Consider the following 27093-nt stretch of genomic DNA (forward strand, 5'->3'; position numbering starts at 1 on the left):
ATGTGTGACACTGCGGATCGGTTAGATGATACATTCGGTGGAAGGTTGGCTATTAGACAGCGCACATAATTACACACGTCTTTGACAAAGTGATGCAAATACTGAGTGAATCATGGAGTTTCATAAGCCCACTTGACCCCTGCTGCAGCAACATGGCAGATTTACTATGATAGTGTTTGCGGGAGATAATTAGCTCAGTCATTACTGAACCATTACTGACAATTATTCTGTCTTAAGAGGATCATGAATTAGCTCATCGGTCTGATGATGAGATTCTTGGAAACCACTCAATCATTTGATGTAACCTGATGCAACACTACATAGGGAGGAAATGTCATGATGTCAGCGAAGTGAATCTAGCTGCCCTCAGTTCAGCATGAAAGGGGCACTCCAGCAATTTATTATTGCTCTTGCAAGACTTGCAAGAGACAGGAAAAAAAAAGAATTGATGCAGCAGAAGATGAGACTTATGGGTCAAGCTCTAGAAACACTACATTTCCCACAATGCAGCTCAGTTCTCAGCTCCCCTGTTATCCACAAGCTGTGCTCTACCCCTCATGATAGATAAACTGATCATATAAAAGTGTCCCTTTAATCAGTGTAAACAGTCAGTTTAAACTCACAGAAGACAGTTTTGTGTAAGCTACGATGATTGCAGGTGGAAACAAGTGAGTGCTTTGTTTTTCCTCTTTATCCCCGATGGGACATGAGGGCGCAGTGTGGTTTTCACAAATAACTCTGTGCTGGCAGAATTATGCATGAGAACATGTGTTGTTCTGGGAACAGTGACATGAATATGATAACCACTCTGCCATCAATGTTGTAAAGTGAAGAAAGCCTGTGCATCAAATGATATTAAAGGGTAATTCTGTTGATATATTTAGATTTTTAAACACATCAGTGGATTGATCCTGCTGTCACTGGTCACTCAGCTGTTTTAGACATTACTTCACCTTTTTTAGGAATTAAATTATATATTTTTGACCCATTTTTGACCCACACACTGTTGTTCGAGTCTTATCCTTAAAAGTAGCTGAGCACAGATGAATGTTTCTGACCTTTAAAGCGTCTCTCATGAAACATGGTTCGATATGTAGACCAGTTTAAGTCACACTGAGGAGATTTGTTGGTGGTTTTCTTCTGAGGCTCTTGTAGAGGGAATAAAATGTCCTGCCAGTTGCTCCAGTGGAGCAGCTCAGCAGCCCCACAGTGAAGGACTGCATTTGTTCTAGCAGCTCTGAGGTGCAAACTGTACATCTGTCAAATATCTGTGCAGCAGAAAAAAACCCCATCAGCCTCTAAAAACTTTTTTAAAAAGTAGTTCACAAAAGAAAGAGCAGAAGCAGAATCATGAAAAAGACTGAAATCAGTGAAGGTGTCCAAACACAGCTGTGTCTACGTCTAATCGCAGCAATGAGGTTTTCACAATTCTGTTACTGCCACAAGAATATTTATGAAATATCCACTGGAGTGCTACCAAGCAACACAAATGTGTAAAGCACAGCCCAGTGATAAATAATCCAAAGCTTGCAGAGGATGAGGGAGACAGTGAGTGAGCCATGTCGCTCTTCACACAAAAGCTATTCTGTTTTGCTCTCAAACAGAACTCAGACACTGTGGGTGGAGAAAATCAATCTAGTCGACCTAGAGAGTGGGAGAAGAAGAAATGAGAACCGTGAGAGGCTTTGATTATTGTGATGGACTTAAGTCAGCTCTGCCAAAGCCACTTCATACGTCTCCGCTGTTTATCAAATCAGAAATGCATTTGCATCCTATTTTCCCGCACTTGTGGCTGCTTAGATGAAAAAAAAAAACAGTAAAGGAACTGGTCCCCTAGATTTTCAAGAATTTGACATTTTGATGAATAGATGTATTTTCAGAGGAGCCACAATCCAATCCAAAAGACGCACAATTAATTGAATTGCAGCTGTCAAGAGCAAGAGCTTCAGTGAGTCAACAGAGCTGTCTGGGACAGATAGCCTCTGTCCACGGGGCCGGGGCTTCTTTTCCGCAGCTGAGGAAAAACTCACAATGGTATTAACAGAGGCAGCAGATGATACAGGATTTTAGACGACTGGTGCGCCCTGTATTTCAGACCAAACAGGCGACAAAAAACACCAGCCACATCCATAGCAACCACCCTGTGTGAGTAATTCAGTCAAGGCTGCTGAAAACAAAACACGCGGCAGGCAGTTCTGTGATAACTTGCGTCAGCTGCCATTAATCTGGTGCAACAGGTGAAGGCTTACGATTAGATATTCTCTGGATAAAGATGGCTCAGTGTTTTGTAGTGAGTGTGAGGTGCGTGGTAAATGTTTGGGAGGATGCCCCAGTGTAGGAGGAAGCTTGTAACTACAATAAAATGCAGAGAGACGCACGTACAGACAACTTTATGTTTGTAACATCTTCAGCTTCAGTTACACACATCTGCTCAGTAGATGGTGCTGCTCATCTCTGGAGAGTCCCTCTCTTCCTCTTTCACCTTAAACAAAAACAATAGCTGTGTTCGACTTTATGCCGGTTAGAAATTTTGTCACAACATCACCATGTCACATGACCTTAAAGCCTTGCAGGAGTAAGGCACCTGCAGTTTTCTGCAGTTGCTTTTCTCCAGCTGCACTGACGTGTAGTAGATTTTTATTCAACACCTGAACACATCGCCCTGGATGTTTCATACTTTCATCTTTCTTCATACTTTTCTGGCCTGAAATGTTGAGATCAACATATCTTTGAGTAAACAGTGTGTATACAGGTTTAAAAAAAAGTGGAACAGTCATATTTTTAAATTTTAAAAAAAGCACAGAACACCTGTGCAGGTTTTCCACAATTAGATCGATATATTTGATAAATTGCGAGAACAGCTGGTAAAAGGCAAACGCCTTTGTGTCCGACTTGACTGCAGTAATTTCCCAGGAGTCGGCAGCAGTTCACGTCGACCATCAAGTCAGCCGCAGTTGATCTCGAATGACAACCAAACCAGCCCCGATGCCACACACAGATGTGGGATTTTGTTTTAGAGGTACAGACAAGCCCGCAGGTTATCCTTAAAGGGGTTTTTATTCAGTAAATGCAAATGAGTTCATAACGGCAGCACAGTGTCAACCTTCAAATATCATAAGTGAATCAAGCCAAATAAAAACATTAGAGATGTGAAGAGCTGAACCAGACAGAAACACACAGTCTGTAATACACCAAAGCATCAACACAGCACTCATGTACAGCCGAGCATAAACAGCACGAGTGCTACTTTGCATATAATGCCAGTGTGTTACATAATGAGCAGACGAGTGAGTTGCGGAGGTCTTTCTGAGGGATTGGCACTGAGGCGGCTTAATGATTGAGGATCCCCCGAATCACCCATCATACACTCCGCATCTTATTTTAAACAGGGACTTTGGAAGTAACATCCAGCATTTGCTCGGCCCTAGATAAACAGTTTTCAGTTTGCTGGCAAAACACTTAAAAAAATACATTTATATGCACCGTATCACATCAAAAGGAAGGCTTTTAAGCTTGCCGTCTTATTATTCTGCATTTTCAGAAAAGCAAACCTAAAACCGTAGGAAGTTCTTTTCTATTTTAATTCATCTCCTCCACTGACTGCACAGATACAAAGTGGTGATGTGTACTTTGTTAAGCAACACTTGAAGGATGCCGCGTAGCACACTACAGATAAAGGCAACATTTGGGGCTGCTCTGCTGCATCACCACTGCTGAAGTGTTCAAGTTTAATGACTGATTGTGACTCACTGATTGTGAATGTAACGTAGCGGTGTGTGTGTTGTGCTTTTCAGGAATGTGAATCACTGTAATTAGCAAAGCGTCTGTGTTAGTGGAGTGTGCAGGGAAGTTAGTATGAGGGTAATGCAGCAGTGAACAGTGGATGAGGTCAGTGGTTTTGGCTGGAGTGTGGCTCAGTACTGGGCTCTGCCTCAGCTTCATGATGCATTTTGCTGAGGTGTTTGACCAAACTCTCCAGCTCAGGGTTTCCCCCAAACTCCCCGATCAGACGGTAGGCTTCTACCTCCAGGTCCCGCAGAGTCTGACGGGTGTAGGCGAATGAGCCTACCTTCTCCAGGTAGTCCACACAGTATCGTTTGATGTCCATGTTCTCCGTGCGCTGCCGGAGGATGTTCTGCACCTGGGTGCTCTCCGGACGCGACCATATAGCATGAATGGTGGGGAAGGAGAACTTCCCCTCCGTCAGGTCCTCGCAGAAGCTTTTGTTCTCGCTGTACTCGCGGGAGCTCAGGTTGGCGTAGTCATCGCGGATCTGAAAGAAGAGGCCCAGCGTGTCCAGAAGTGGCTTCAGGTCCTGTTTCCAGTCTGAGAAGAGCTGCATCAGGCCCACGGCCAAGCCAAAGAGCCCTCCAGTTTTCTGCAGCACCATGTTGCGGTACTCCTGCTCGGTGGGACACGTGTAGGTGTCCCTCCAGTGGATGTCCAGGCCCTGGCCACGGTGCAGCTCCAGCAGCTGCCGGGTGAACACTTGGACAGCCTCGGGATGCTCCAGGGTCAGCACCTTTTCCAGACCCAGGAAGTAGACGTAGTTGGCGGAGTTGATAACGGAGGGAATGCCGTAGATGCTGTGGGCCACGGGGAAGCCTCGCCGCAGCTTGGAGCTGTCCTCGATGTCGTCTATGAGCAAGCTGGCGTTGTGCAGCATCTCAGTCACCTCGATGATCACCTGAACATCACACAAAGAAATCAATGAATAAAAAATATCAGAGCTTTTAAAGCAAAGAAACTTACTTTCTCTGCTCTTGACCTACAGAGATAGTAACAGGTTCTCCAGAGCCCTGGGTAAATTATGCATTACAACTTGTATACAGCAGAGGGAGCCATGTCTACACTCTTCTGCCCTGCTCCACTAGTGAGTCTTCATCAGCAGACAAAACAGTTGTCGTTGAAACAAGCCAGGCAGCCAGTGGGAGAGATTGAAGAGTTCAGGCAAAGACATATGCCAGTCCCGTCAAAATCAGATTCAGATTTTGACATTTTTATCTGGTCTGCCCGCGAGAGAGCGACTGTGGCTCAGTGAGTTTAGAGCAAATGTGACATGGTTAAGCAATTAGAGGTGACACTGCAGGGCTTAGTGCACCTTCACCCCCTCTAATGAGAGAGAGACGAGCGCTGGAGGACTTAAACTTAGAGCTATATTGACAAACTCCAACAGTTTTAATACTGTATGACCCTGTATCAACACTGCTGTGATGAGTCAAGGGTATTTTACGGACACACACAGACTCTTTTCTTGCTGAACTAACGTCAGATCATTGCTGTAGTCATTTATCAGTGGAGCACACAGCCATACTAAGCCAAAAATGGCTTTGTTTCAGGTCCACAATCGACACAAAGCAGCCAAGGTTGCCATCAGGTGTCTGCTGTCCTGAGCTGGCAGTGCAGCCTGCTGGAGTGCTCTGCTGATTTAAAAGACAAGTGGTGTGGCCTGGTAATGAAAGCTGTTTGTATGGGGCTGTGGAGCACAAAGAGAGGCTCAGTGGGTCAGGCAGATGGCCAAAGCTGGGGCCAGTTGAGCAGTTTATCCGCCAAACACAACCTTTCCCTCGGCAGGGTCCCGACACTCGCTCACCCTGCAACCTCAGTGAGCCACTCACAAGACGCAGGGAGGCGGGGGGTTGCTGGTAAAGCTACAATGAATGCAAACATGAATGAGGAAGTGGAATATTGTAGACAAAAACACACTGGAGGATTCAAAGGTTTCATTACAAACAGACCGTGTTTTTTGTGAATTACAATCCCCTGCCAGGATGAGGGAACAAGGGCACAATCAAGACAAGATTTGATATTCACATCAACAACAGCAGCTATCAAGCCCAAACACAAGCACACCACAATTTTCAGGTTTTGGACTTTGGAGTGCCTGGCTTCTCCAAGGAATCCAATTAGTCTGCCTGTCGCTGTATAATGCTGCTGTTTAAGTGCCTTCACTGCTCCGCAAGACTTCATTGATTATCACCAGAGGTTATTGACGCAGAAACTCGCTCTGTTTGCCGAAGCTACAATCAGTGATCCATTAAGAATGCAGAGACTCCCTCACAACAAATGAGTGCACTGAGTCCAATATGCTGAAGGGAAATAACTCTGAGACAGACAAGTCTGTTATGTGCACGCATAAACCTCTCAATTAGAGGAACTACAGTAGGCGCAAACCACCACGAGTACGGCCGAGTCAGACAGCAGGACTGCTGACGTCTGGCCAAGGGTTTAAGATGGTCCCACGTGATTAGACACCACGCCTACTGGATTGTGTCATTCAAAAATTGCTGTCTCATTCATGAAGAACAGCAGCTGTAGTGAGAAAATCTAACAAAACATGGCAGATGTCCTGCTGATTTCTGTGGCGTGCTTAAGAAGCCACAGTTTAATCTTGATCTGAGATTTATGTTTCATATATTTTCTTTAAATCAAGCTGTTTGTTGATGCCGTATCCCTGCTGTTTGTCCTTATCAATTGTCTTGTATTGCTTCTGACACTGTGTGGAAAACTGTGGCTTTAACTAACTAATTAATTAACTAATTGACAATATCCTGCAGTGTTTTGTAGTTTCATCATAAAAAAACACCTCTACTAATTAAAAGATTTAAGAAAAAGAGCAGCGGAGCTTCTATTTAAAGTGTTGTTTAGGCCGTCATCGACTAAATGAAACTGATCACAAGATGAGATGTGTCAGGATCTGTCAGGCAAACTACTACAGCTAAACTATTTCCTGGGAAAAACCCTGTAATATAAATGTATAACAAATGTACTGTCTAGCCTGATCTAGCCTTTACTGCAGTACAATCTGCTGTTGTCACAACTTATCTGCTCCATCTGATGATAACCCTCCACATTACAAGTTCTACGCTGTTACAAACTTTATTATAAAGTCGTTGCAGTTATCAGTTGCTACACACCTGCCACACGGATCCTTAATTTTTTCTCACAGAGGCAGCTATGTTATAGTCATTAAAACGCTCTGAACCCGAGGTGGCAGACGTTCCCATGAATGGCACATGTTGTCAAAGTCAAAGACAGAAGACAGTATATAAAAGCTAACCTTTCTGCATTGTCACAGAGAACAAGAGGAAGCCAGTCAGCTAAAGGTTGCACGGCAATTGATGCGTAGAGGGGGGAATTTCCCAACCCTCGGCAACCTGTGCTGTACTACACACAGCACAGGAGCACATATGGGGTTTGATGAAAAATGCACTGCCGAGTGAATGAGACAGTGTGCCACTGTCACTGCCTCCATCTATCTGAAGGCACAGTTGTTTCCATGGCGGCGACTTCTTGGCAGCAGTGTGCTAATGGTGATGAGAGGAGTGCTCTCAGTCTGCATGATGGGTTCAGCAGGAGTTTACAGAGCTGCTACACAGAAAGGGGGGAGGGGGGTGTAGTTCTTTGATATGTGAGGTAGATTAAACCTCAACTACCTGCTGTACAATAACAAGGAAATTCAGACTAAAAGTGGAATTATCAGGAGAACAGAAGTAGATTTGGACACAATCTGCATATGAATGTCGGCAGCAAATCTCCATCAAAACCTGATCAGTCAAACTCAAAGCTCTGAGGTAACATGTCGTCGTAGCCTCAAGGAGCACATCAGCTCCTGAATTGAAAATGTCAGCACTTCAGTCAAGACGCAGAGCCGCATGTAATGTGAAAATAATACAAAACGCCACTTCGAATGTCGAGTCGCTCCTTTTTAATTTTGCAAACTGAATTCACTCATTCGAAGACGTACGAGCCACTGTAATAATAAAGTGTGGGATGGATGTTGTAGCAGGAGGAGGGGCTGACGTGACAGGATTGATCTATAATATTCAATAATTCCTCAGAAGGAGACTGACAACTTTATTACTCTTTCACACTCATGCACTTATTTATTTTTTTATTACTGAAGCCTGAAACAAGTCATCACAGCGTGGGCGGTGGGGCTTTTATTGCACACTGAAAGGAATGACCGAAGGGAGATAACAGTGCGACCTCCGAGCTCCGCTTGCAGGACTAGAATTCCTCTCTTTGGGGAGGGTTTATAAAACATTCAGGACAAAGGGAGACCTGTTGAACTGCAAACCTAATGAGACCTGACAGGCTCAGCACTTAGCATGCTGCAACATGGAAATCAGAAAACACAGATTAAGTCTCTGTATCTTTACCACTGGATGAGGGACCAGTGTTTGGCCACTACAATGCTAATGCTATCAGTATAATAAGGTCACTGGCCTGATTTCCCTGAGGGGACAGTGGCTCAATAAAACCAATAAATCCTAAAAGGCTAATTTGAAATTAATATGACTGAGGAAAAGCAGGAATGCCAGTCCAGCCTGGTATCTGTATATGTGCCTCAATATGTCTGTTGCAATATATTCAGGCAGCATCATCCAGGAATATGTTACAACACGGTAATGGATGAGTGGAGGTGTGTGTTTGCCTGGGAAGCTGTCTGTGATGTGATTCATGCTAATCCTTAGCACACAGAGGTGATCAGGAACACAAGAAGCTGAAAAAGCAGTGGCCCCTCACTGGAGATTAATGTGGGTGCAGTACAGCTTAAATACACAACAAAAAAATACCTAAATGGTTCCAAATACTTGCTCATTGCTACTATATACTGTCCCATCTGGAATATATTGTATAGCAAAATAACTACCTACCATCACCCACCCATTTTCATTCAAAATGCATCAAGTAAAACAGGCTGTATTTAAAGATAGACATCCCCACATCCCACCAAAACAAAAAATCAAACCAGTTTTTCAGCAATTAGCTCAAAAGCAGCTCACATGTAGTAATTTAAAATATTTAGTTATTATTATTTAATGACACCTCAACTCACAGGAAAGTCTAGCTTTCTCAACTTTCCCAAAATAATGACTTAGTATCTCAAAATAAACTCAGAGACTAACTCGTTATTTTGACTTACAGGATCCCCCCTTTTTAAAAAAAAAAAAACATTGGTGGATATGAGCTTCCATACTTTCTCATAAGAAGCTTAGTTTGACAGAACACTGATGGGATTCATGCCAGTCTATTAAAATATTTTTTTCCATCCTTTTCAGATGATGTAGAGGAATATTAAGTTGAGAAGGGAGGACGGCAGATGACAGAAAAATCTGACTTGGGATGGGTGAATATTCAGAAGTCAATCTAGTTCAGCCAGTTGTTTGAGTGGTAGTAGTAATAGGATGGGTGGGGTTGGATGTCACATGACTAGCACGTTACTCCAAGACCAGAATGTGAAAACCTAAACAGGAAATGGAAACTGATAAACTCTGATTAACATAAACTGATTTTTCTTTCATCTTTAACACATTCTCTGCACTTTTTTTGTTGCGTTGCAAAGCAAAGCTACAGTCCACATAAAAACCACCATGCAACTTTGGAAGTGGAGTGTGGAAACAACTAACATCCTGTTTTACATTAAAATAGGCAGATCCATTTTCTTAGATTAATGAAATCTTATTCTGAGCTTAATTCTGTTTGTATTGTAGCCAATAATTGGCACCGTTTTATTTTCCTTTTGTTTTACTTTCTCTCAGCATAATTTTGAGTGGTGCTCTTAATGATATTATTAAATAAAGTAATTATTAATGTGCTACCACTGAGCAACTTGAAAGCGCTGAGTACCTTGAAATGAAACAGTAGATGTAACAGCTACCTTGTCAGAAAGAGCCTTTTCAAAATGAACAATAGAGAGCAAGTAGTGTAAGTGTTAGGAGTATACCCACAGCGGGGAGGGCTTCATCAGTGTTGGAATTTGCAAGATACATTCACGGCACAAACAGCGACTTTTTGACTCGGCATTTTGACATTTTTAATTAATTTTGAGGCAGATTTTTAATGCAAATTGATCGTTATCCTTTATTTAAGTTTATTGGGAGCTCCTTGTGCTGTTGTGATGGTAAACACAAGATGCCCTGATCTGACACAGCTCGGTATCGTTAAGTCGCGTCAACTTAAGCCCTAATCCACAAACCCTCTGATGGGCTCACAACTTCTTTCATCCACCAGAGACCTTTTTTGAATCTCTCCACAAAATGATGATGTGATGTGGGCGTCGATTCAGTGGTGTGGAAACAGGCTAATGGACTCTGCCTTTAAGCGGTCAAACCTCACAATCATCTCTTAAAAACAGTTAATCTGTCGACTACGTGTAATGTTGGTAGGTTTGCCAGCGGCGACAAACCCACAACAAATTACTGTGTCACCCAGCACTGCATCTACACGGGCAAACAAAACACATCCAACCTCAAAAGTCATGAAATCAGCAACCTACAGATCAAGTAAATATAAAAAAGGAAACTGTTTTTGAAAGCGTTGCTCCACCTTTTTCATCTTATTCCACTTGATCCTCAGCTGCATTAACATTAACAACCTCCTGTGATGAATCATGGATGCTCAACGCCGTGTACACCCAAGCTTTACATTTACATTCAGTTAGGAACATCTCAGCTGACAAGACCAGTTGCATTACAAAAATAAATTGCCTGTTCGGGATGAGCGCAGCATCATTTCACCTTCCTGGACCCCGTCTGCAACAATAAACATCAGGCGACTCTGAATGTTAAGAGGCTCAAAATGGCCGATTTCTCACCTGCAGTTTGTCCTCTGGAACATTGAGCCAGTGGTTGAACGCCTGGGCGAGTTTTGTCCTCACCTGCTTCCCTGAAGAAAGACCAGAAAGTGTGAGTTCAATCATTTTAACAGTCACTGACATATAGACTGTAGTATGCACAGGAAAGGGGAAAGGATAACCTTCAATTGCATCCTCCACAAGGACTATTGCTGCAAATCATAAGCCCCTTTCATGTTTGCTGATGTTAGTGTCTTACATCGAAAGCAGACCAAATATTAGCCTCACACAGTTAGAAAGTTTTAATTCCACTTATTGAAAGCAGATCTAAAGTGAGAATTAACACTGAAGAATGAAAAAAAATCTGTTGCAAGACATACAAATAATCTTATTTAATAAGTCTGAATGACACAGTGACACTGCAACAGAAACATCCTAACCAACAGAGAGACTCCAAGGACTCATCCTATTTACCCAAATAAAGCTGTGGCATTAGGTCAGTCACTTCTCCACTGACAAAAAATGACCAATCAGAGCTGAAGGAAAACAAATAACAAATGTCTCCTTAACAGCAGCAGACGAGTCGGCAGTGGAGAAATTAGTCAGCAACAATAGGATGTTAAACGGCTTCATTTTATTGCCATTTGGATGTAATGATGTTCAAATTATCACCTACAATTTATATAGTGAGATGTTAAAATGAAAACTATACAGTTTAGGACTTGACAACATAATGTCTTTAACATGGTAATACCATATGCTGCAGCCAGAATACAGATTTGAGATCTAAATGCAACATTAGTCAGTTGTCATGACTGTACTTCAAATTCACGACATAAGACAAAATGTAGTTTAGTTAAAAACTGAGCTAAATGTGTTACAGTGGATGAATTTAATGCCATTTAAGTGTAAGTTCATGTTTTCTGTGATTACATCAGGTGTGTGTGCACTACAGCCTTTCATCATTTTAGGCTTTATGTCAACACCATGATCTGGTGTGACTAACAGGAAGTGAGCTCTAGGACTCATCAGCAGCCTACATAGCTGTTTAATGACCTTTCAGCTACTTGGCTGTGTGTCTCCACCTCCTCCACCAACCCCTGCAGTCACACACTGACAGTGGAAAAGACTCACCTGGCAGCTGCAACAAGTACTTGTACGGCTCCAGCAGAATTCGCTCGGAGGCTGCTTCTGCGTCACCATCCATTGCCTCAAATTTACACAAATCTATCGAAGGACAGAGAACAGAAAAAGTAAGGAAAACAAAAGACTTCCTTGTTTTTTAAGATAAATGAACACCCTTTAATGTACTGCAATGTAAGGTTGTTTGCAGCCTCATAAACCTTTAACAACAGGGTCAAAATAAAAAGATCTGGGAGTTAAAAAGCCCTTTTTATTTTGTTTTTAAAATGTTGTTGTTGAACGCTCCTTTTTTTGGTCACGTGGTAATCTGGGTCACCTGGTGTGGGTGTATTAACGAGCATATCACCTTCACCTGTTGGGGTTTTTTGTGACTGGAGAGAGGGTGAGAGGGGAAGCTTTACTTTAGCTGACTGCTCCTGTTTGGATGCTGTTTTTATGCTTGTGAAACATGTTACACGCCTTGGACGCTTCTGCAGCACTGTGTTTTTACCTGCAATAAAACTACAAAACACAGTTCTTTGGATCCATGATTCCTTGACAGCGCCTCGGGCAGGTAAGGCTTTTTTTTGTGTGCCTACAAACTGGTTCATGAAACATGAAAGAAATTAATGGTATTTCAGTTTCACCTGTCTAGTGCTTCAAAATGGAAAACAATAATTTTCCTAGTTTTTAGTGTCAATCTTTTAACACTTAGATGTGAATTTTCATTTCAGAGCTAGATGAATATTACACACACACACAAACACTGCATGAGGCCACGTTTGTTCTGTTTTGCATTTAGTCTAGCTTGTGGGAAAGAAATCTGAAAAACTATTAAAGCACAAACTGGCAACAAAGAGCAATACAGGTGTAAGGGTAAAAAAAAATCAATTTACACTTTTAAATCTTCAAGCTGTGTTTGTGTATATTCTCATAACACAAAACGGTTACTTTCCAAAAATATGAGCCATCAAGTCATTCATAAGTAAAAATCAAGATAAGGTAAGAGATGACAGGTGATTTTCTGAACAGGTGTAGCAGTTATTCATCCCTCTAACCTGTTGATATAATGGTAATGTTGTTGTGCTTTGGATGTAAAAAGGCTTGGCAGAAGTACACCATCACATGAGAGAAAACAGAAGCAGTAAAAAAGTGTATAGGTGTAATTAGTGGTGCCTGTGGCGTGTTCATGTTGGGGTATTTCACAACATCAAACTTAAAGCTGACCCTTAAACGACAGTTTAGGGAAGCAGTGCTAAGTAGACAGAATTGTAACAAGAAATTACAGAAGAGAGTGTGTGAACATGACAAGAACAATGTCAGACTCGAAGGCCAGTGACAGATCTATACTTGCAAAATGCTGCTACACAGTTATATTAGCTGCAGAGCGCACCAGTACTGTGTGGGTATCATTTGCAAGTGATACTTTAACCCACTTGCTGCACTTTTCCTTTAAATAAGCACATTACTGAGACACAGGAAATGAATGAGAGATGTAAACTCATGTGCTGTTAGTAATTAAAGTTAAATAAAAATGCGCTAACTCATCCAAACCAAACAAGAAAATAAGGAAAAAAAAGGTTTTGACAAATCTGATGAAATACTTATGTGGTGTAATGAACTGGGTGTATAGAGCCATGCAATCCCCTTGCCCATGGTGACACACTAGTCATACAACTGGATAACGTAAAACAATCACATTACTAATGAATCACATGAAAATGGTGATGAGTAATGCAGCAGTGGCTGCCTGTGTCTCTACACAGGAAGGCAGTTTATATCCAGTCACATCAGATCTATAAGCCCATCAAACTAAAAGTGTGATACTGCCTTCATTAAAAAGACAATATTAAGTAATTAATTCAGTTCACATAGATAAACATTTGCTGCAGCTGTGCTTGTGATCAAATACTCACACACCGCTACTTCTCATCATTAAATTATCAGGCTGCCATGACATTCTCTATAAAATAACACAGTGCTGCATTCAATTTCCGCCAAGTTACAATACAGACACAGCGCGGCACTATATTAGAGAGGACCTGATCCCTTGTTGGGTATTATTATTTACTGAGTCATCATTGCTTTTGAAAAGCTGATTCCCTCGCATGTAGATATGGTGTTACTAGTTTAATAAGTACATGTGAATCCAACACAACCCTACAATTAACTTAATACACTGATTATTCAGTGTACATTATATTTCCACCACACTTAACTTTAGTTGTTTAAAAGTGGAAAACAAATATATACACATTTTATCAATTTATTAATTTAATTTATGAAAAGAAACACAAAGTTTTTGCAGCATGTTTTGCCATCATGTTGACCATGTGCATCCTTTAAAAGTAAGAACTTAAGGAACAACAAATTAAGTTATAGTTATTATATAGTAAATAGTGTAATTACACATGCATAACAAAGATTTTAAATTAAAATGCTTCTGTGACATCCAGCCAATTTCCTCCAGGGTCCTTAACTCCACCCACCTTTGCTGCGGTGTGTCGGTCTGCTGACTAGCCGGTCCTGTACTCCTCGTTAGCCAGACTGCTAGTTAGCTAGCGTTAGCAGGCTAACATAAATGCGCCGGTACGCCACCGATGAGCATTTCTTTCTTTCTTTTTCAAAATAAAAACTTCCACCTCAACGCTTAGCCGACCAAGACGCGATCTAACTGTCACATACACTCTTTCATATCATTTTTAGGTCCTCGTGTCACTGGCCAACTCACCGGATGCTATGCTAGGCTACGACCGTTACTGCTGCTGTATAGATACTTTTCAACACAAGCTAGTTTTGATGAGGTACATATATATGCTTCGGCTTCGTTACAGAGCAGGCGCAGAGTAGGTGGGGAATGTAACATGGGTGCCTCGGACAATATGTGTTGCAGTTATATTTCTACATCGCCCGGTGAAATCTCCCGACCTGTTCTGGAATCGGGGAAATACGCCCCTCCGTGTTGCCGGGCCAGCCCGTAACTCATATCGAACACATCCTTGTGTTCCAAAGCTAGGGGTTGTAGTTTTTCAGCATTTTTTCTCTGTGTATTGTGACAACCACCCAGTAGATTACTTCGTACACTTCACCATGGATATTTTTCTTACAGATCAGCCAATCGTGTGCTGCTTAAGGCGGGTCTGTCCACCGTGTCATCGAATGGGCGAGCGTATCTTTGGACGAGGCGGGGCCAACATGGCCGTCAATCATTCTCAGGAGGCGGAGAGAGGATCACAGAAAGAGCTAGGCTAGAGGAGCTACTCAACAAGACAAACAGCAGCGCTCTGCGAAAACGACTTTTACCCATCCGCATCCAACATCAACCGGGAGCCAACGGACGACGTTAAAACCTGTCAGATTTCTCACATAAATGTTCCTATGGATTACTAATACACTTTCGTCGAAAAACAGAAGTGTTTCTCAACTTGACAGCATAGGTAAGCCTGCTTTTGTTCGGCAAAGCCATCGCTATTTTGAACATTTTTTACTAGCTTGCTTCCCTGCTGCTACCAAGCCAACCTTGACGTTAGCTAACTTGTTAACTAATGCTGTGATGTGTTTAGGGGGATTTAAGGGAATGAATGAATTAGGCGACCGGGCATCAAAAAGCTGACGATCGAGAATACAGAGAAAACTTGGGTCAGCTCGATAACAAAGTTATGCGGTAGCCAACCAAATTAAGCTTGATGAGCACAGTGAAAGGTTATGCTACTCCGGGGCTGAATAGTTTGAAGCCCTGCTGGACGAGCACCGGGGTGTTGTGTTGTTGAGCGGAGGAATCCTCCGAGAGGTTGTCGTCGAGCAGCGCCTGTCATGGTGTTCCCTAATAGCCGTCAAAAGTGATATTACACGAAAACCGATTGCGACCTGTGTAAGCCTGGCATCGCTGCGGGATGTGATTTGTCGAGCGGCGACTAAACGGTGGTAGTTTTCGCAGGTAAATTGCATTGTCAGGCTGTTCTTTTGTGCCACCAGTATCGTTAGCTTCTCACGATTGACTTGTCCGGTGTAGGGTTGGAGCAGATGGGCTACCTTGTGTCAAGGAACTCACCCTGTTTGATCAGTTGTGGCATTATAACCAGATGCGAGGTGGACTATTTTTCCCCTCTGCTGGAGATAGGACTTGTGTTATTCTCAGTGTTGTGCGTGCGTGACCAGTATTATTTTTTTTTCCCCACAGCTCCGTAACAGGCAACATCACCGCTGATAAACTGACTGGGCATGAATCATTACTGAGGAGGTTTAAATTGGCTCGATGGTTTTGATAGTTTAGCCGCGGTACCAGGTTTTAGGACCGGGGGAAAGACGAGGTCGAGGCTCGGTGCTGTTTGTGTGCATTATTGTTGGTGATTGTGGCGGTGGTCAGTCACTCACTTGCAGCGGCTGGTCTAGCAAATTGTCTGGGGCGGATGACATTGTATCCTCCGCGACCAAGAGCACCGCAAATGAGGGCTGCGACCTTGGCTTCTCTTATAACAATAATACAAAAGAAATGTTGTTGGGTATTAACGCGGTGTCGCCGCGTTGCAAGTCTTCCTCGAGCTTGACCTTGTTACGAACCGCTCCGTCGACTTGTTTCTTTGTCAGAAGCAACCCACCACTCAACGTTACTCAGTGAACAGTCAGCGAAATGCCAGACCAGTCGATAAAGAGAACATTTTGTGAAGAAAGAAAGTGACTTTCAATGACGGGAGAGGGGGGCTGCTGCTGCTGCACGACTGGCTCTCAACTTAACGCTGCTACCACGACACAGCTTTTAATATGTCATTTCTCTAAAGGTCTGGTTTGGTTGCTGTGTTGTCTGCCCCATAAGCAGTGTTATTATCGCTCTATTTTTGCTGTCGAGTGTACTCTCCGCAGAGAGAGGCAGCAGCAAGCGAGCAAGCAGCAGCGAGACAAGGGGGAGAGAGAAGCGAAAACGAAAATGAACAGGGCAGTTTTCCTGTTAACACACACGCACACAAAAGATTCGTCTCCGAGAGAGAAATGGCTCTGACAGGGGCAGGTGAATTGCGACCACCGTTCCCGCAATTTCCAAGTGTTTGTGTGCGCTGAAGTGGAGCTCTCTCCTTCTCCCCTTTTAGCCGACTGTCAGCTACAGAAATGGCGTCATCCTCTGCTGTAGCGCTGGTATAGTCAGTGCAGTGCAGACAGCAAGGCACACACCACGCTGCCGTACTCTTTCGCAGAGAACCGAGCGAACCGTGCCGTGCGGCGTTTACAGTATCTCATCGCTGCATCCTGCCCTGCCACATTTATCCGTGCATTTGTGTGCAGGAAAAAAAGGGGAAGTCGTCTCTCTCGAGCCCCAGCGACTAGTTACTTTGTGTTTGCTCGCCCTTCGTGTAGCCACAAGCCAAGTCTGACTGCTGACTGACTGACTGACTGACTGTACACTGGGCATTACATAAACGGCTTTAAGGGCTCTGCGAATGAGAGTGATCAGCCTGCCTACGGTTTACTTTGCAACACGGATATTGTTGGGAATGTGGCTCGGGAGAACTCGCATGCATTCGTTAGGATTATTTAAGCAAATTGTCTTTTAAACTTTTCTTTAAATCAGCTACAGCTTCCATTCAGGATGTGCGGACGATGTGTTGTTCTTTTTTCCATGCGATGTAAAGTGTGCATCTACCGCCCAGCTCTTTTTTTTTAATGGCATCCAGCAGTGAAGCAGCAGAAGAAGTGATGTCATCATAATATAACCGTGTCTTGTTGTGGCAGACTGAAGTTGGCACTTAATCTGTGATGCCTAACAGCTTCCTCAACCTCTGTTTTCAGCCTCAGATTCGTTACACTGGTCACCTAGAGGACTCATTGAGAGATGAAGGTAAGTTCATTTATCTTTATATTTTTTCCTTGCATTCGTTTACTGCCACGGGGAAACTCATACTCCCAGTCTTAGCTCATTTTCTTTTAACTCCTGTGTAAGCATGCCTTTACTCGGCAAATCAAACATTAAATGTTAAATTTAATATCAATATTTTATTTGCTTTTGTTCTCATGAATAATGCTAGTGTGTGAACTTGTGCTAAAAGTCAATTTTGGGATTGTTCAAACACAGGGAGGCAAGTGTCTCTGGACATAGGCCAAAGTAATAAATGCATTTGATAAGCATGATATTGAGTTTCCACTTCCACTTCAGCTGTATTTGCAAACACAATTTGGGAGCTGTAATTTCTTTGTTATGCTATGGTATTGAATTATACGCTGAGATGGGAGCTTACATGTGAATTTCATCTTTAAAAAACTGCTTTCATACATTGTGTCTAATCTTAATCCATGTTAAAGGTGTGGTGCATGATAATATTTGAATAATAGAGTGAATAAGCTGTGAAATTCACAAAATATTCAAAAGCTCGGGCATTGTTTCCCTCAGCCTTATTCAATTTGAAAAAGTCACAGCTGTCATTGTTTGGGGAAAAAGGCTGTGATGCACGCTTTTTAATCTTCTCTTATAGTTTCAGTGGATCACAGTTGTGACTTGTCGTGCCTGCAGGCTGTTGTGTCTTAACTTGTCATGTACGCCACATGTAGAGTCATAACTATGCAAAGTCGTTTTCACTTTTTACTTAATTGGTGTGACATACAGAAACAGAGATGAGAGCGTGTATTTTTAGTCTGATTTGTATTTGGCATCTGTCTCATACAGGTTAACAGGATCATGAGGAAATGAATAAAGCAAGTAGAAGCACTTTGTGATGTGAGAGTTAGTGTTGGACAAATTAAAAACTGCTCTGGTAGTGATTTGTAGTGTGTCGCTAGTTATGCTTACTGTGGTTAATCAAACTATACCACGGCTCACTAATAGCAGTCTACCAATGTATCTAATTAAATGGTGCAAAACTGCACCTCAAAATTTGATTTGTTTATTTTGCTGCATTACAACATGTAAGATGAGGAAAAGTGACACAAAGCTTTACTTTTCTGTTGGCCTGCATTCATATTTGTCCTCCTAGTAATGCTGACTTGAAGTGCAGGATGATTTGTGGTTATATAATGAAGTGTTTGTTTCACAAGCAGGAAGGCAATGGAATTCTGAATGCTGTGACTGGAAATGCATTTCAATGAACAGAGCATCTAGGCACAGAAGATATAGAAACACATGGGGTTAGCAGATACCTCCTAATTCACACCTGAGGCTAGCTTTGCTGCTTAATTTCCTACAAGTGTCTACTTGAGTAAAGCTTAATATATGAAAATTCATTAAACAGTTGCAGTTAGTGCCCCATGACCATTTTGCAGTTATTATTCTCTCCAGCTGGATGGCAGTAACCTTATATTAGATGATTATAATACTCACATTTGCTTATCCATATCACTGCTGACAGGAGTGAAGCATACACATTGACATTTATTTTTTTTAAATGTTGTGGCATTTGTTGTTTTCATACAGCTCTGAGTCGTCTGGCTCTATTGATGCTTGAGGAGTTCTCACTTATTTTACTGCTCTGTACAGACTCATCCACTCGATGTCTCTGCTGTAAATTGTTCTGTAACTAGGACAGCTTTTTATGATATTCATTCATGTCTCTTTTTCTTGAAGTCCACAGCCTTTCTTCACACTATTTTAACACGGTGTGCTGGATAAAACACTTAAGACATCATAAAAGTAGACTAATGTGTCGGATCATTGTTTGAATTCTTCAGGCTAATCCATCTAATAACTTAATCTGAAAATATCATGTAAATGCCCATTGCTGGAATAAAAATCCTTACTTGAGCAGAAGTAATCTGATGCGCTCAGCTGTTGCACTGTGTCCATGACCTTGGTAACCTAGACAAGATTTAATCAAAACCTCTCAAGCCTCAAGACAAGCAGCCCAAGCCCCCCATACTAAATATTCCACAATTTCTTATTCAAGCACAGTCTCATGATGTCCATCCACTCCATCCATTCATTAGTAACATAATGGTGTAGTCTGCATGCATGATGTTGTGTGCTAAGACAATGGCACTTCTAATAAATGCCCCAAACATAACCTTACACAACAACCACCAGAATGTTAATTTACCATATATGTCATTCTGTAGATTTGTAGTTAAATTAAAGGGGCACTTCACAGATTTTACACATGAAATTTAGTTTACTTATCAGGAGGTGTGCTACTCAGCCTGTAAAAACAGTTGTATAACATCTTCTGCTTGGGCTTGAGACTTGAAATTTAAAACATAAAGCATGAGTTAGAAACTGCACCTGCAAGATCTGTACGAATTAGGAAGCACTGGAGGTCTAATGAAAGAGTTGCATTATGGGAATTGTTAGGAGTTCCATTTGACCCATGCTAAAGACTAAAATCCAAACTTTCTTGGCTTCTGCTGCTTCGATTTCAACCGTTGAATTTATAATATGTGTGTTGTTAGCTCCCCTGACTTTGAAGGAAGTGCAATACTAAATTGCCGTAGTGCTCATTTAAGCGGCCGCCTCTCCAAACGTGCTGTTTTTAATTGTAGGTGTATTGTTGTTGTTGGGTGTTGAAGCCCTCAAATATAAAACAATGATGTTTAAATGTAAAAAAAAAAAAAAAACCCTGAGGCCACATTCAAAAGGTGTATTTGCATCATAGTTATCTGCATGATTGAGGCCATGTGTTTGGTACATGGTAGGATGCTAGTTTCTTTAAAACCAGAAGCATCTGTAATCAATAAGAACTTGTCTAAAAGTTGTCATCATCATCCAAAATTCAAATTACAGTCTTAAAAGCTCTGCGCTGCAGTGCAGGAGCAGCGGATTTGTTGAACTGCTTCAAATTTTGGTCAATAAGTGCGTAAACAAAAGCTATTAAGTTTGCTTTTTTTTTCCCCCCTCTAGTTTAAAGCTGCCATGGCATTGCCAAGGCAACTCCTGCTGAAGCACCAGTCACCGGAATTGTGGTGACTCTGGTTTGGACAAAGAGGTGATTCACAGCAGGATTATTGTACGTGTGAGCTAGGCTGGGAGGGAGCTTAATTCTTTCCTGCATGCCTCTTGCATGTTCCTTTGTTCAGCCTACAAGCCTATTCATTATAGCACAATATAATGGGTCAAAAACTATTGTTTGTAATATTTCAGTAATGCTGCCTGGTGTCTGAAACACTTTGTAGGCTTGTGCAGACATCAATACATTGTAATTCTCACTGTGAAAATAATAGATCTGTAACATGGAAATCTAGTACACTTGACTGGCCTGGATTAAAGTGTTGGCAGTGGCAACAGTAAAACAATGCACCCTGATTTTCTTTAAAATTAAGAATGTGGAGAGTGTGAAGTGAATAGCTGGTGTGAAAATAAGACACAGCAAGGTGAAGATAGTAGCGAGCTTTTCCTGTAATTTCAATTGTGTGTTGTGCTGTTAATCTGCTTTTACATCATATCTGCATCAGCTCTGAGTTATGCTAATTATTACTTATTAGCAGAGGTGGAAGAAGTAGTCAGTACAACAGGGAAAAATGCAGTTACATATTTTGAATACAGGACTTTTACTTTGCAAGTACTATCAAAAAGATGTACTTAAAGAACTCATTGTGTAGAGGCAGGCCTGTCAGTGTTGTATCTTCATATATTATTGATTTGTTATTACCGATGCATTAGAATATAAGCAGCATTTTAAGTACATGTTTTAGCTGGTGTAACTAGTTTACTATGCTCTAGTTTATTAAAAAATGATGTATCATAAAATCTTAAATCACCCACACAGGTGTTTTCACTTATGGTACCTAATTAGACCTCCTCTCAGGTGTACAAGACATGTTTGATTGACATCTCCCTAACCCTTATTTTCATTTTGTTGCTCCTGTCAGGGCGGGACAACTCACCCCGTCATAATTTTATTAGCACATTGTTTGATGAAACCATGTAATTCCCCTGCACAGCTACACCTACCATACACCTGATTTAATGTCTGATGAACCTAATCTGGAAATAACAAATCACAGGCTGTAAACAGTCTTGAAATAAGCGACTCCTCCACAAACACAAGATTCATCACGACAACATCTTTGTGATTGGATGACCATGCAAATTTGTAGGCGAGAGTTCAGCGAGGGTGAACTTGTGACTTGTGAATCTGCGGGAGTCAGTCGCACAGGAAACACATTATTGAATGTGACAGTCACACTGGTGAGTGAGAGGCAGAAGAAATATTTGCAGAGACTAGAGCAAGTGTGTCTTAATCTGCGTGCCTCGGTGGAACAGCCAGGGCCAGAAACGGCCTGTGGTCTGTTGAGCAAATGACCCGGGATTCCTCGAGGCCCTCCCTCCCCTGATGACTGATGTAAAATAAGACTGAGTTACAATCCACAGTTTACACATAGCATGCCACAACTCTACCATCAGTGTTTTTTCTTTTTTCCTGCAGCTTTAACCTTTTGATAGCTGCCAGGAATTTTTTTTTTCAAACTGAGCTGTGGAATAAAAATGCTATAGTCACTCAGGCTGTCCAAGAACTGCACTATAAGCAGTGGCTTATTTTCAACTAGCGCTCTGTGGAGTTGGCTGTTAAATTTTTCATGACCTGAGAGTCTTTATTGAACAGAAACAGATCTCATTCTGCTGCTGCCAGTGTCACTCCAGTATATTTTGTTTTGGTAAAGCTGGAATGATTTCAAAGCCCCTGACTGAATGTAGCAGCGTTGCCTGTTTTGTTCCTCTGACTAGAAAGGCTTAAATACTGAGCAGGCTTCGGATCGCTAGTAATCAGTGAGGTGCTAGTACTGTTTAAATTGTCTGTGTGATTCACCGGCCAAGACAGAGGTACTTTATGGCCAACAAACCCGGTGTGCCGTCAGCGCTGGCATTTATTTTAGCTGGTTCCTTTGTTGTGGGGGGAAAAGAGCTTTTATAGCATGAATAAATTTTGCTGTTATCTAATGTGATTGGCCTTTAATTACTACATGTACCTTTCCCCCCTCCCTCTCAGATGTGATGCGTTTCAGCCAAGTCAAGCTACAGATTTTCTAACAGTTCAGGTTTGTTTCCTCCCATGCCAGCCGCAGGTGCATTTTGTCACCTCACGCCAAGTCACATTTGTATGTGTTTAATCAAGCACGTGTGCCTGGAGAGCATTTTCTGCATCACTGACACTAGGTGAATAGCCAGAAAGCTGGTCCCGATCACACTACTGCTATTACCATTTTGTCGACTTGTGCGTGCCGTAGCTGAAGTGGCGAGCGCTCGAGGCCTCTGATAAATACTTCTCTGCTCTTTTCCTGACTGAGTCTCAGGTTAGAGCGGGTCTCTGTTATTTCGAGTTTGGCGAGGGGATGTTGCACGCCCCCGAAGGCGCAGGAATCCCGCCTCTCTGAGCTTAGTCATCTTGATTAGTTGATTTTGCGAGCAGGGGAAATATTGTTCAGGGCTGGCAGGAGCATTGAAAATAAAAAAATTAGACAGTGTGTTTTTTTTTTTTCCCTCTCCAGACAGCTGTAGGCTAAATGGCAATCCAATCCAAGGAATGGAATTTTCTTTCATAGTTTTAGCTGAATGCAGAAAGGCGGGGCGATATCAGTGGAGACAACAAACCAGCCTCTAATTGTGTTGGCATGTGAGCATGACAAATGTAAATCCAGCCTCAGTAGTGTGTTATCACCCCTGCCTTGTTAAGTTGGAGAGGTTTGGCAGCCACAGCTGTGAAGATAACCCAAGCTGCCCTCTCTGACTCACTAGTATGACTCTTCTTTTTTTTTAAGTAGAAGAAATTGAACAGGCTTTAGAGCAAGGGGAAGCAAAAAGGAAAAGATGAGTATTAGTATGAAAGAGGGAGCTGGAGCGGTGGCAGTCCAGCGTCTTTGTTGCAGCCATGACTGACAGGAGAGCTGGTTAGCCAGTGGAAATGGCTGCTGCGTCATGTAAACCTGGTGCTGGCGAGGGCAGCCCAGTGCCGAGGCCAGACCGCACTAAAGACTAATGAGGTGTTTATCTGAGAGGTAGGGAGGCTGGAGTGCGCTGGACTCTGCCCCTGAATCCCATCTGTCAGAATCCCAGGGACACTGGAGATGAGGCATCCCGGCATCTTGGTTCGACTGTGACAAGTTCACGGCCTCGACACTGAAGGTGCAATTTGTCGACCTGTTAACAAACATGTTTCTGTATTTATTGTTTTTTTTTGTTTTTTTTGTTTTTTTTTGTATTTGCATTTGCAGCCAGTTTGAATCAGGTTTCCACTGGTGAGTGTTTGATTTTACTCTGCTGCGATCCTAACTATTTTTAACCATGGTGCACAGAACTCCCCATCAGTAAGACTTTTCACAGTACAAGATAAAAACAACAATGTGAAACACTACTTTAAAGTAAACAGAGCATCCTAACAGTTCTTTTTTTCACAGGGCTGGACGGGCTTACAGTTGGCAAGCAACCATTCTTATTTTTAGTACACAGTACTGTATCTACTACTTCTTTTTGATCAATCAGAAGATCCTTGTTGCATGCCAGCCAAACTCTGGTTGTCCTGCATCATAGTTTGGCAGACAGTTAATGTAGTAGTAGGAGTCTGCCTGAGTATCCAGATAATCTTCACCTCTGCTGGTGTCTCCTAACTCAGTATTATCAGATTATCTTCCTGGTTTTTGTGGTTTGAGTGTGTGGCCCAGAATACAGCTACATGCTTTGTCTGTCAGATAAGATTAATGAGGGATATGAAACCCTTATGTTCATTTGGATAATTGGACCGCATCTTTTTAATCATATTCCTGTTTCAACTGTCACTCCCATTTATCGGTAAGGGCAACACTTTTTGCTTGTGCATGTGCTGTGAATTTAATGTCCTTAATGTTACATTTACGGAGAGAGAGAGGTGTTAGTGTGAACAGCCTGTGTCTTCAAGTTCAAATGCAGTATTCAAGATGTGTTGCACCTGCAAAATGCTGCGCAAATAGAGGCTGTTTCTTTCTTTTTTCCCTCCCCCTAAGCTAGATTGTTCACTTCTACCGATGCACTCCATCATCGTGGAACTCCTCTATAAAATCCAGTTTATTGTTTTATTTTTATTTTTCCCTGCCACTCAAGGGTTTGCTCACGTGCAACATGCAAGGAACAGATTCAAGTGTTTACACGGAGGCAGTAGGTCATTTTTGACAGCTGGTGCACCCCCCCGGGTTACAATAAATAAAGGATCTGACTTGGATGAGGATTTCTAAAGTTGGGAAAAACCAGCTACAGGAGCAGATTGCTTTGGGCAAACAAAAATGTTAACCTGCTAACACTTATAACGTGTCAAAGGTTTCATATTCACAGATGTGGGCTTTTCAGTCCTTTAAGTGGTTTGCTCACGGCATAAGTATGTGCCACGGAGGCCTACAGCAGCTGGTGTCAGTGATTAGTTCCTCCTCACTGGTTTGAGTGCTGCTAAACGCTGGTGTAGTTTTTAGTTGGAATGGCAACCTGTACACTCTTTGCCCTGGTTGTGGGAACAATGAACAGCTGTTCTGAACGTAGACATGGCCCCAAAGATTTATGTCTGGTTTATTTATTTTTTTAAGAAGAGGACATATCTTACCGAGGCTAACGAGTAACAAACTTGTTGTACGAAAGCTTAATTCGTTCAGAAAATAAGACAATGTGTTCAGTGCTTTGCTAAAAAAAGAAGGTGCATTTATAGTTTAGCACATTAGAGAAGGAGCTGGTCTTTTCCCCCAAGTAACACTTAAGTTAAAACCTGCAGTCAGACATATTGGCCAAGTGCACACATGACCTATTGCGACTGGTCTTGATGTGTCCTGTCAGCAGGAAGTGTGGCCCACTTTGGGCCTTATTCTAGAAAGATGTCTAAATATACCACTCTTAGGTTAGGCCTTTTTTTTCTTTTTTTCTTTTCTTGAGCCTTTGTGAAAAACCCTCAGTAAATTCATCTCCGCACTACATGAACCACAAACACTGTCTGCCCTCATCCACACACACAAAGTCTGTTTTCCTGGTGTACCCTACCCTCTGCAAATCTGTTGGGGGGGGGGGGGGGGGGTTGGGGGAAGAGGAAGGTTTGATAAACATCCAATGATGACACAAGATGGTGCTATGTGTTTCAGATAGCTGCTTCTTTGTAGTCATCAAAGCAGTAGTGAAGTGGCCTTTTTGTTTGCTCCCTCAGAGGTTTGTTTTCCAATACCCAGAGCAGATGGTATGTGTTTTCCACAGATGAATCACAGAGCCGGGTGGGTTTTGCGTAGCTGGCCTAGACTATGTGAAGCTTGTACGTGTGTGTCCTCCTGCCGTAGCTGTGAGAATACACCTGTGTCAGTAAGCCATATATATAAAAAATGCTTTGAACTCACTCACTCTGTTGTGTTTTTTTTTTTTTTCCTCAGACTCTGGAGGAGCCCCCCTACTTGACAGTAGGGACGGATGTGAGTGCCAAATACCGAGGGGCTTTCTGTGAGGCCAAGATTAAGACTGCCAAGAGGCTAGTCAAGGCCAAGGTAAGTCACATTTCAAAGTGCTCATGATCCAAAATTAAAAATGTATTGTCTGTCTGTGTTATGTGTGAAGTGGAGCGCAGCAGGGCTGGGGGCTCTTGTCTCTGTTTGATCACACAGCTCAGCTTTATTATACATCCGGAGTGGTTGAGATAGGAGATGGCCACATTTAAAAGTCATTGTCCAAAGCATTCCTGTAGAGACCGGGGATTGTTGGGATGAATAAAAGGTGTTGATATTGGACTTTATTCCGAGACTGTGCCTTCAAATTACTCTCTCGTCCCTGATGTTGCCGAAAATCCAGCTGGGCTGCTCACAAGCTGGAGCACTACCACCTGGTTTAAGTTGTTAGTACTGCTCATACAGCCGAAACACCAATCAGGAGGTGGTGGTGGGGGGGCCCAGCTGTGACAGATGCAGGGTCTGGCCTAGCCCACCAGGTACCCATCTCATCCTCAGGCGTCCCCCCACCTCACCCACCACTTCCACCTTTCCCCGTTGGTTTTTAAGCCTTGCTGATGAACGCATCGCATGATGCACGTAGTACAGTATCTCATTTCCCAGTGGGGCTGGAGCATCTGGATAATACAATAGAGACAGATCGCTTGTCTCTCATTCTGCTAGAGTGTGTGGGAGGAACAAAGATTGGATGCTGGCTTTTTCACTGTGTCAGTGCACTATAGTTCCCCCCTGTAGAAACAAAAGAGTAGCAATGTTCTGCCATTCTAACACACACCGGCTGAAATCATCAAATGATGGTGTCGTCTTTTTTGTCTCACGGACAAACAACATGACAGAGCAGACCATGTGATGTTCTTAGTTTCAATATTATGGGCTAAAAAGAAGCTAATAGGACAGTCTCAGCTCATAAATTAATTACCATACTAATTGCCTGAGTGTGGGGTTTGTTTTTGAGAAGCTGTAAATGTGGATGTGAGCTCTGTTACACAAACGTTGAAACATGGCAATTATTCAGTGGTTGTTGTGGATCTGAATATTTCACTGTA

General features: G+C 42.4%; 2 protein-coding genes across 4 annotated transcripts in view; one reads left to right on the plus strand and one right to left on the minus strand.

Moving 5' to 3' along the window:
• Positions 1-3038: 3038 nt before the first annotated feature.
• ggps1 (geranylgeranyl diphosphate synthase 1) lies at positions 3039-14814 on the minus strand. Its single transcript, XM_018680281.2, has 4 exons — positions 14191-14814; positions 11714-11806; positions 10601-10671; positions 3039-4687 (listed from the first exon to the last, which is right to left on the minus strand). The coding sequence occupies exons 2-4, from the start codon at positions 11784-11786 to the stop codon at positions 3890-3892; spliced, it is 942 nt and encodes a 313-aa protein (XP_018535797.1). The 5' UTR covers positions 11787-11806; positions 14191-14814; the 3' UTR covers positions 3039-3889.
• Positions 14815-14990: 176 nt separating this feature from the next.
• The window catches only part of arid4b (AT-rich interaction domain 4B), a 37247-nt gene continuing 25144 nt past the window's right edge, over positions 14991-27093 (plus strand). For all 3 annotated transcript variants that reach the window (XM_018680277.2, XM_018680279.2, XM_018680280.2), the window contains exons 1-3: positions 14991-15138; positions 17483-17531; positions 25979-26089. In XM_018680277.2, the coding sequence (XP_018535793.1) occupies positions 17526-17531; positions 25979-26089 (117 nt within the window). In that variant the 5' untranslated portion in view covers positions 14991-15138; positions 17483-17525. The remainder of the gene's footprint in view (positions 15139-17482; positions 17532-25978; positions 26090-27093) is intronic.

The sequence above is a fragment of the Lates calcarifer genome, linkage group LG16_LG22 (genome assembly GCF_001640805.2).
Source record: "Lates calcarifer isolate ASB-BC8 linkage group LG16_LG22, TLL_Latcal_v3, whole genome shotgun sequence".
Taxonomy (NCBI): domain Eukaryota; kingdom Metazoa; phylum Chordata; class Actinopteri; family Centropomidae; genus Lates; species Lates calcarifer.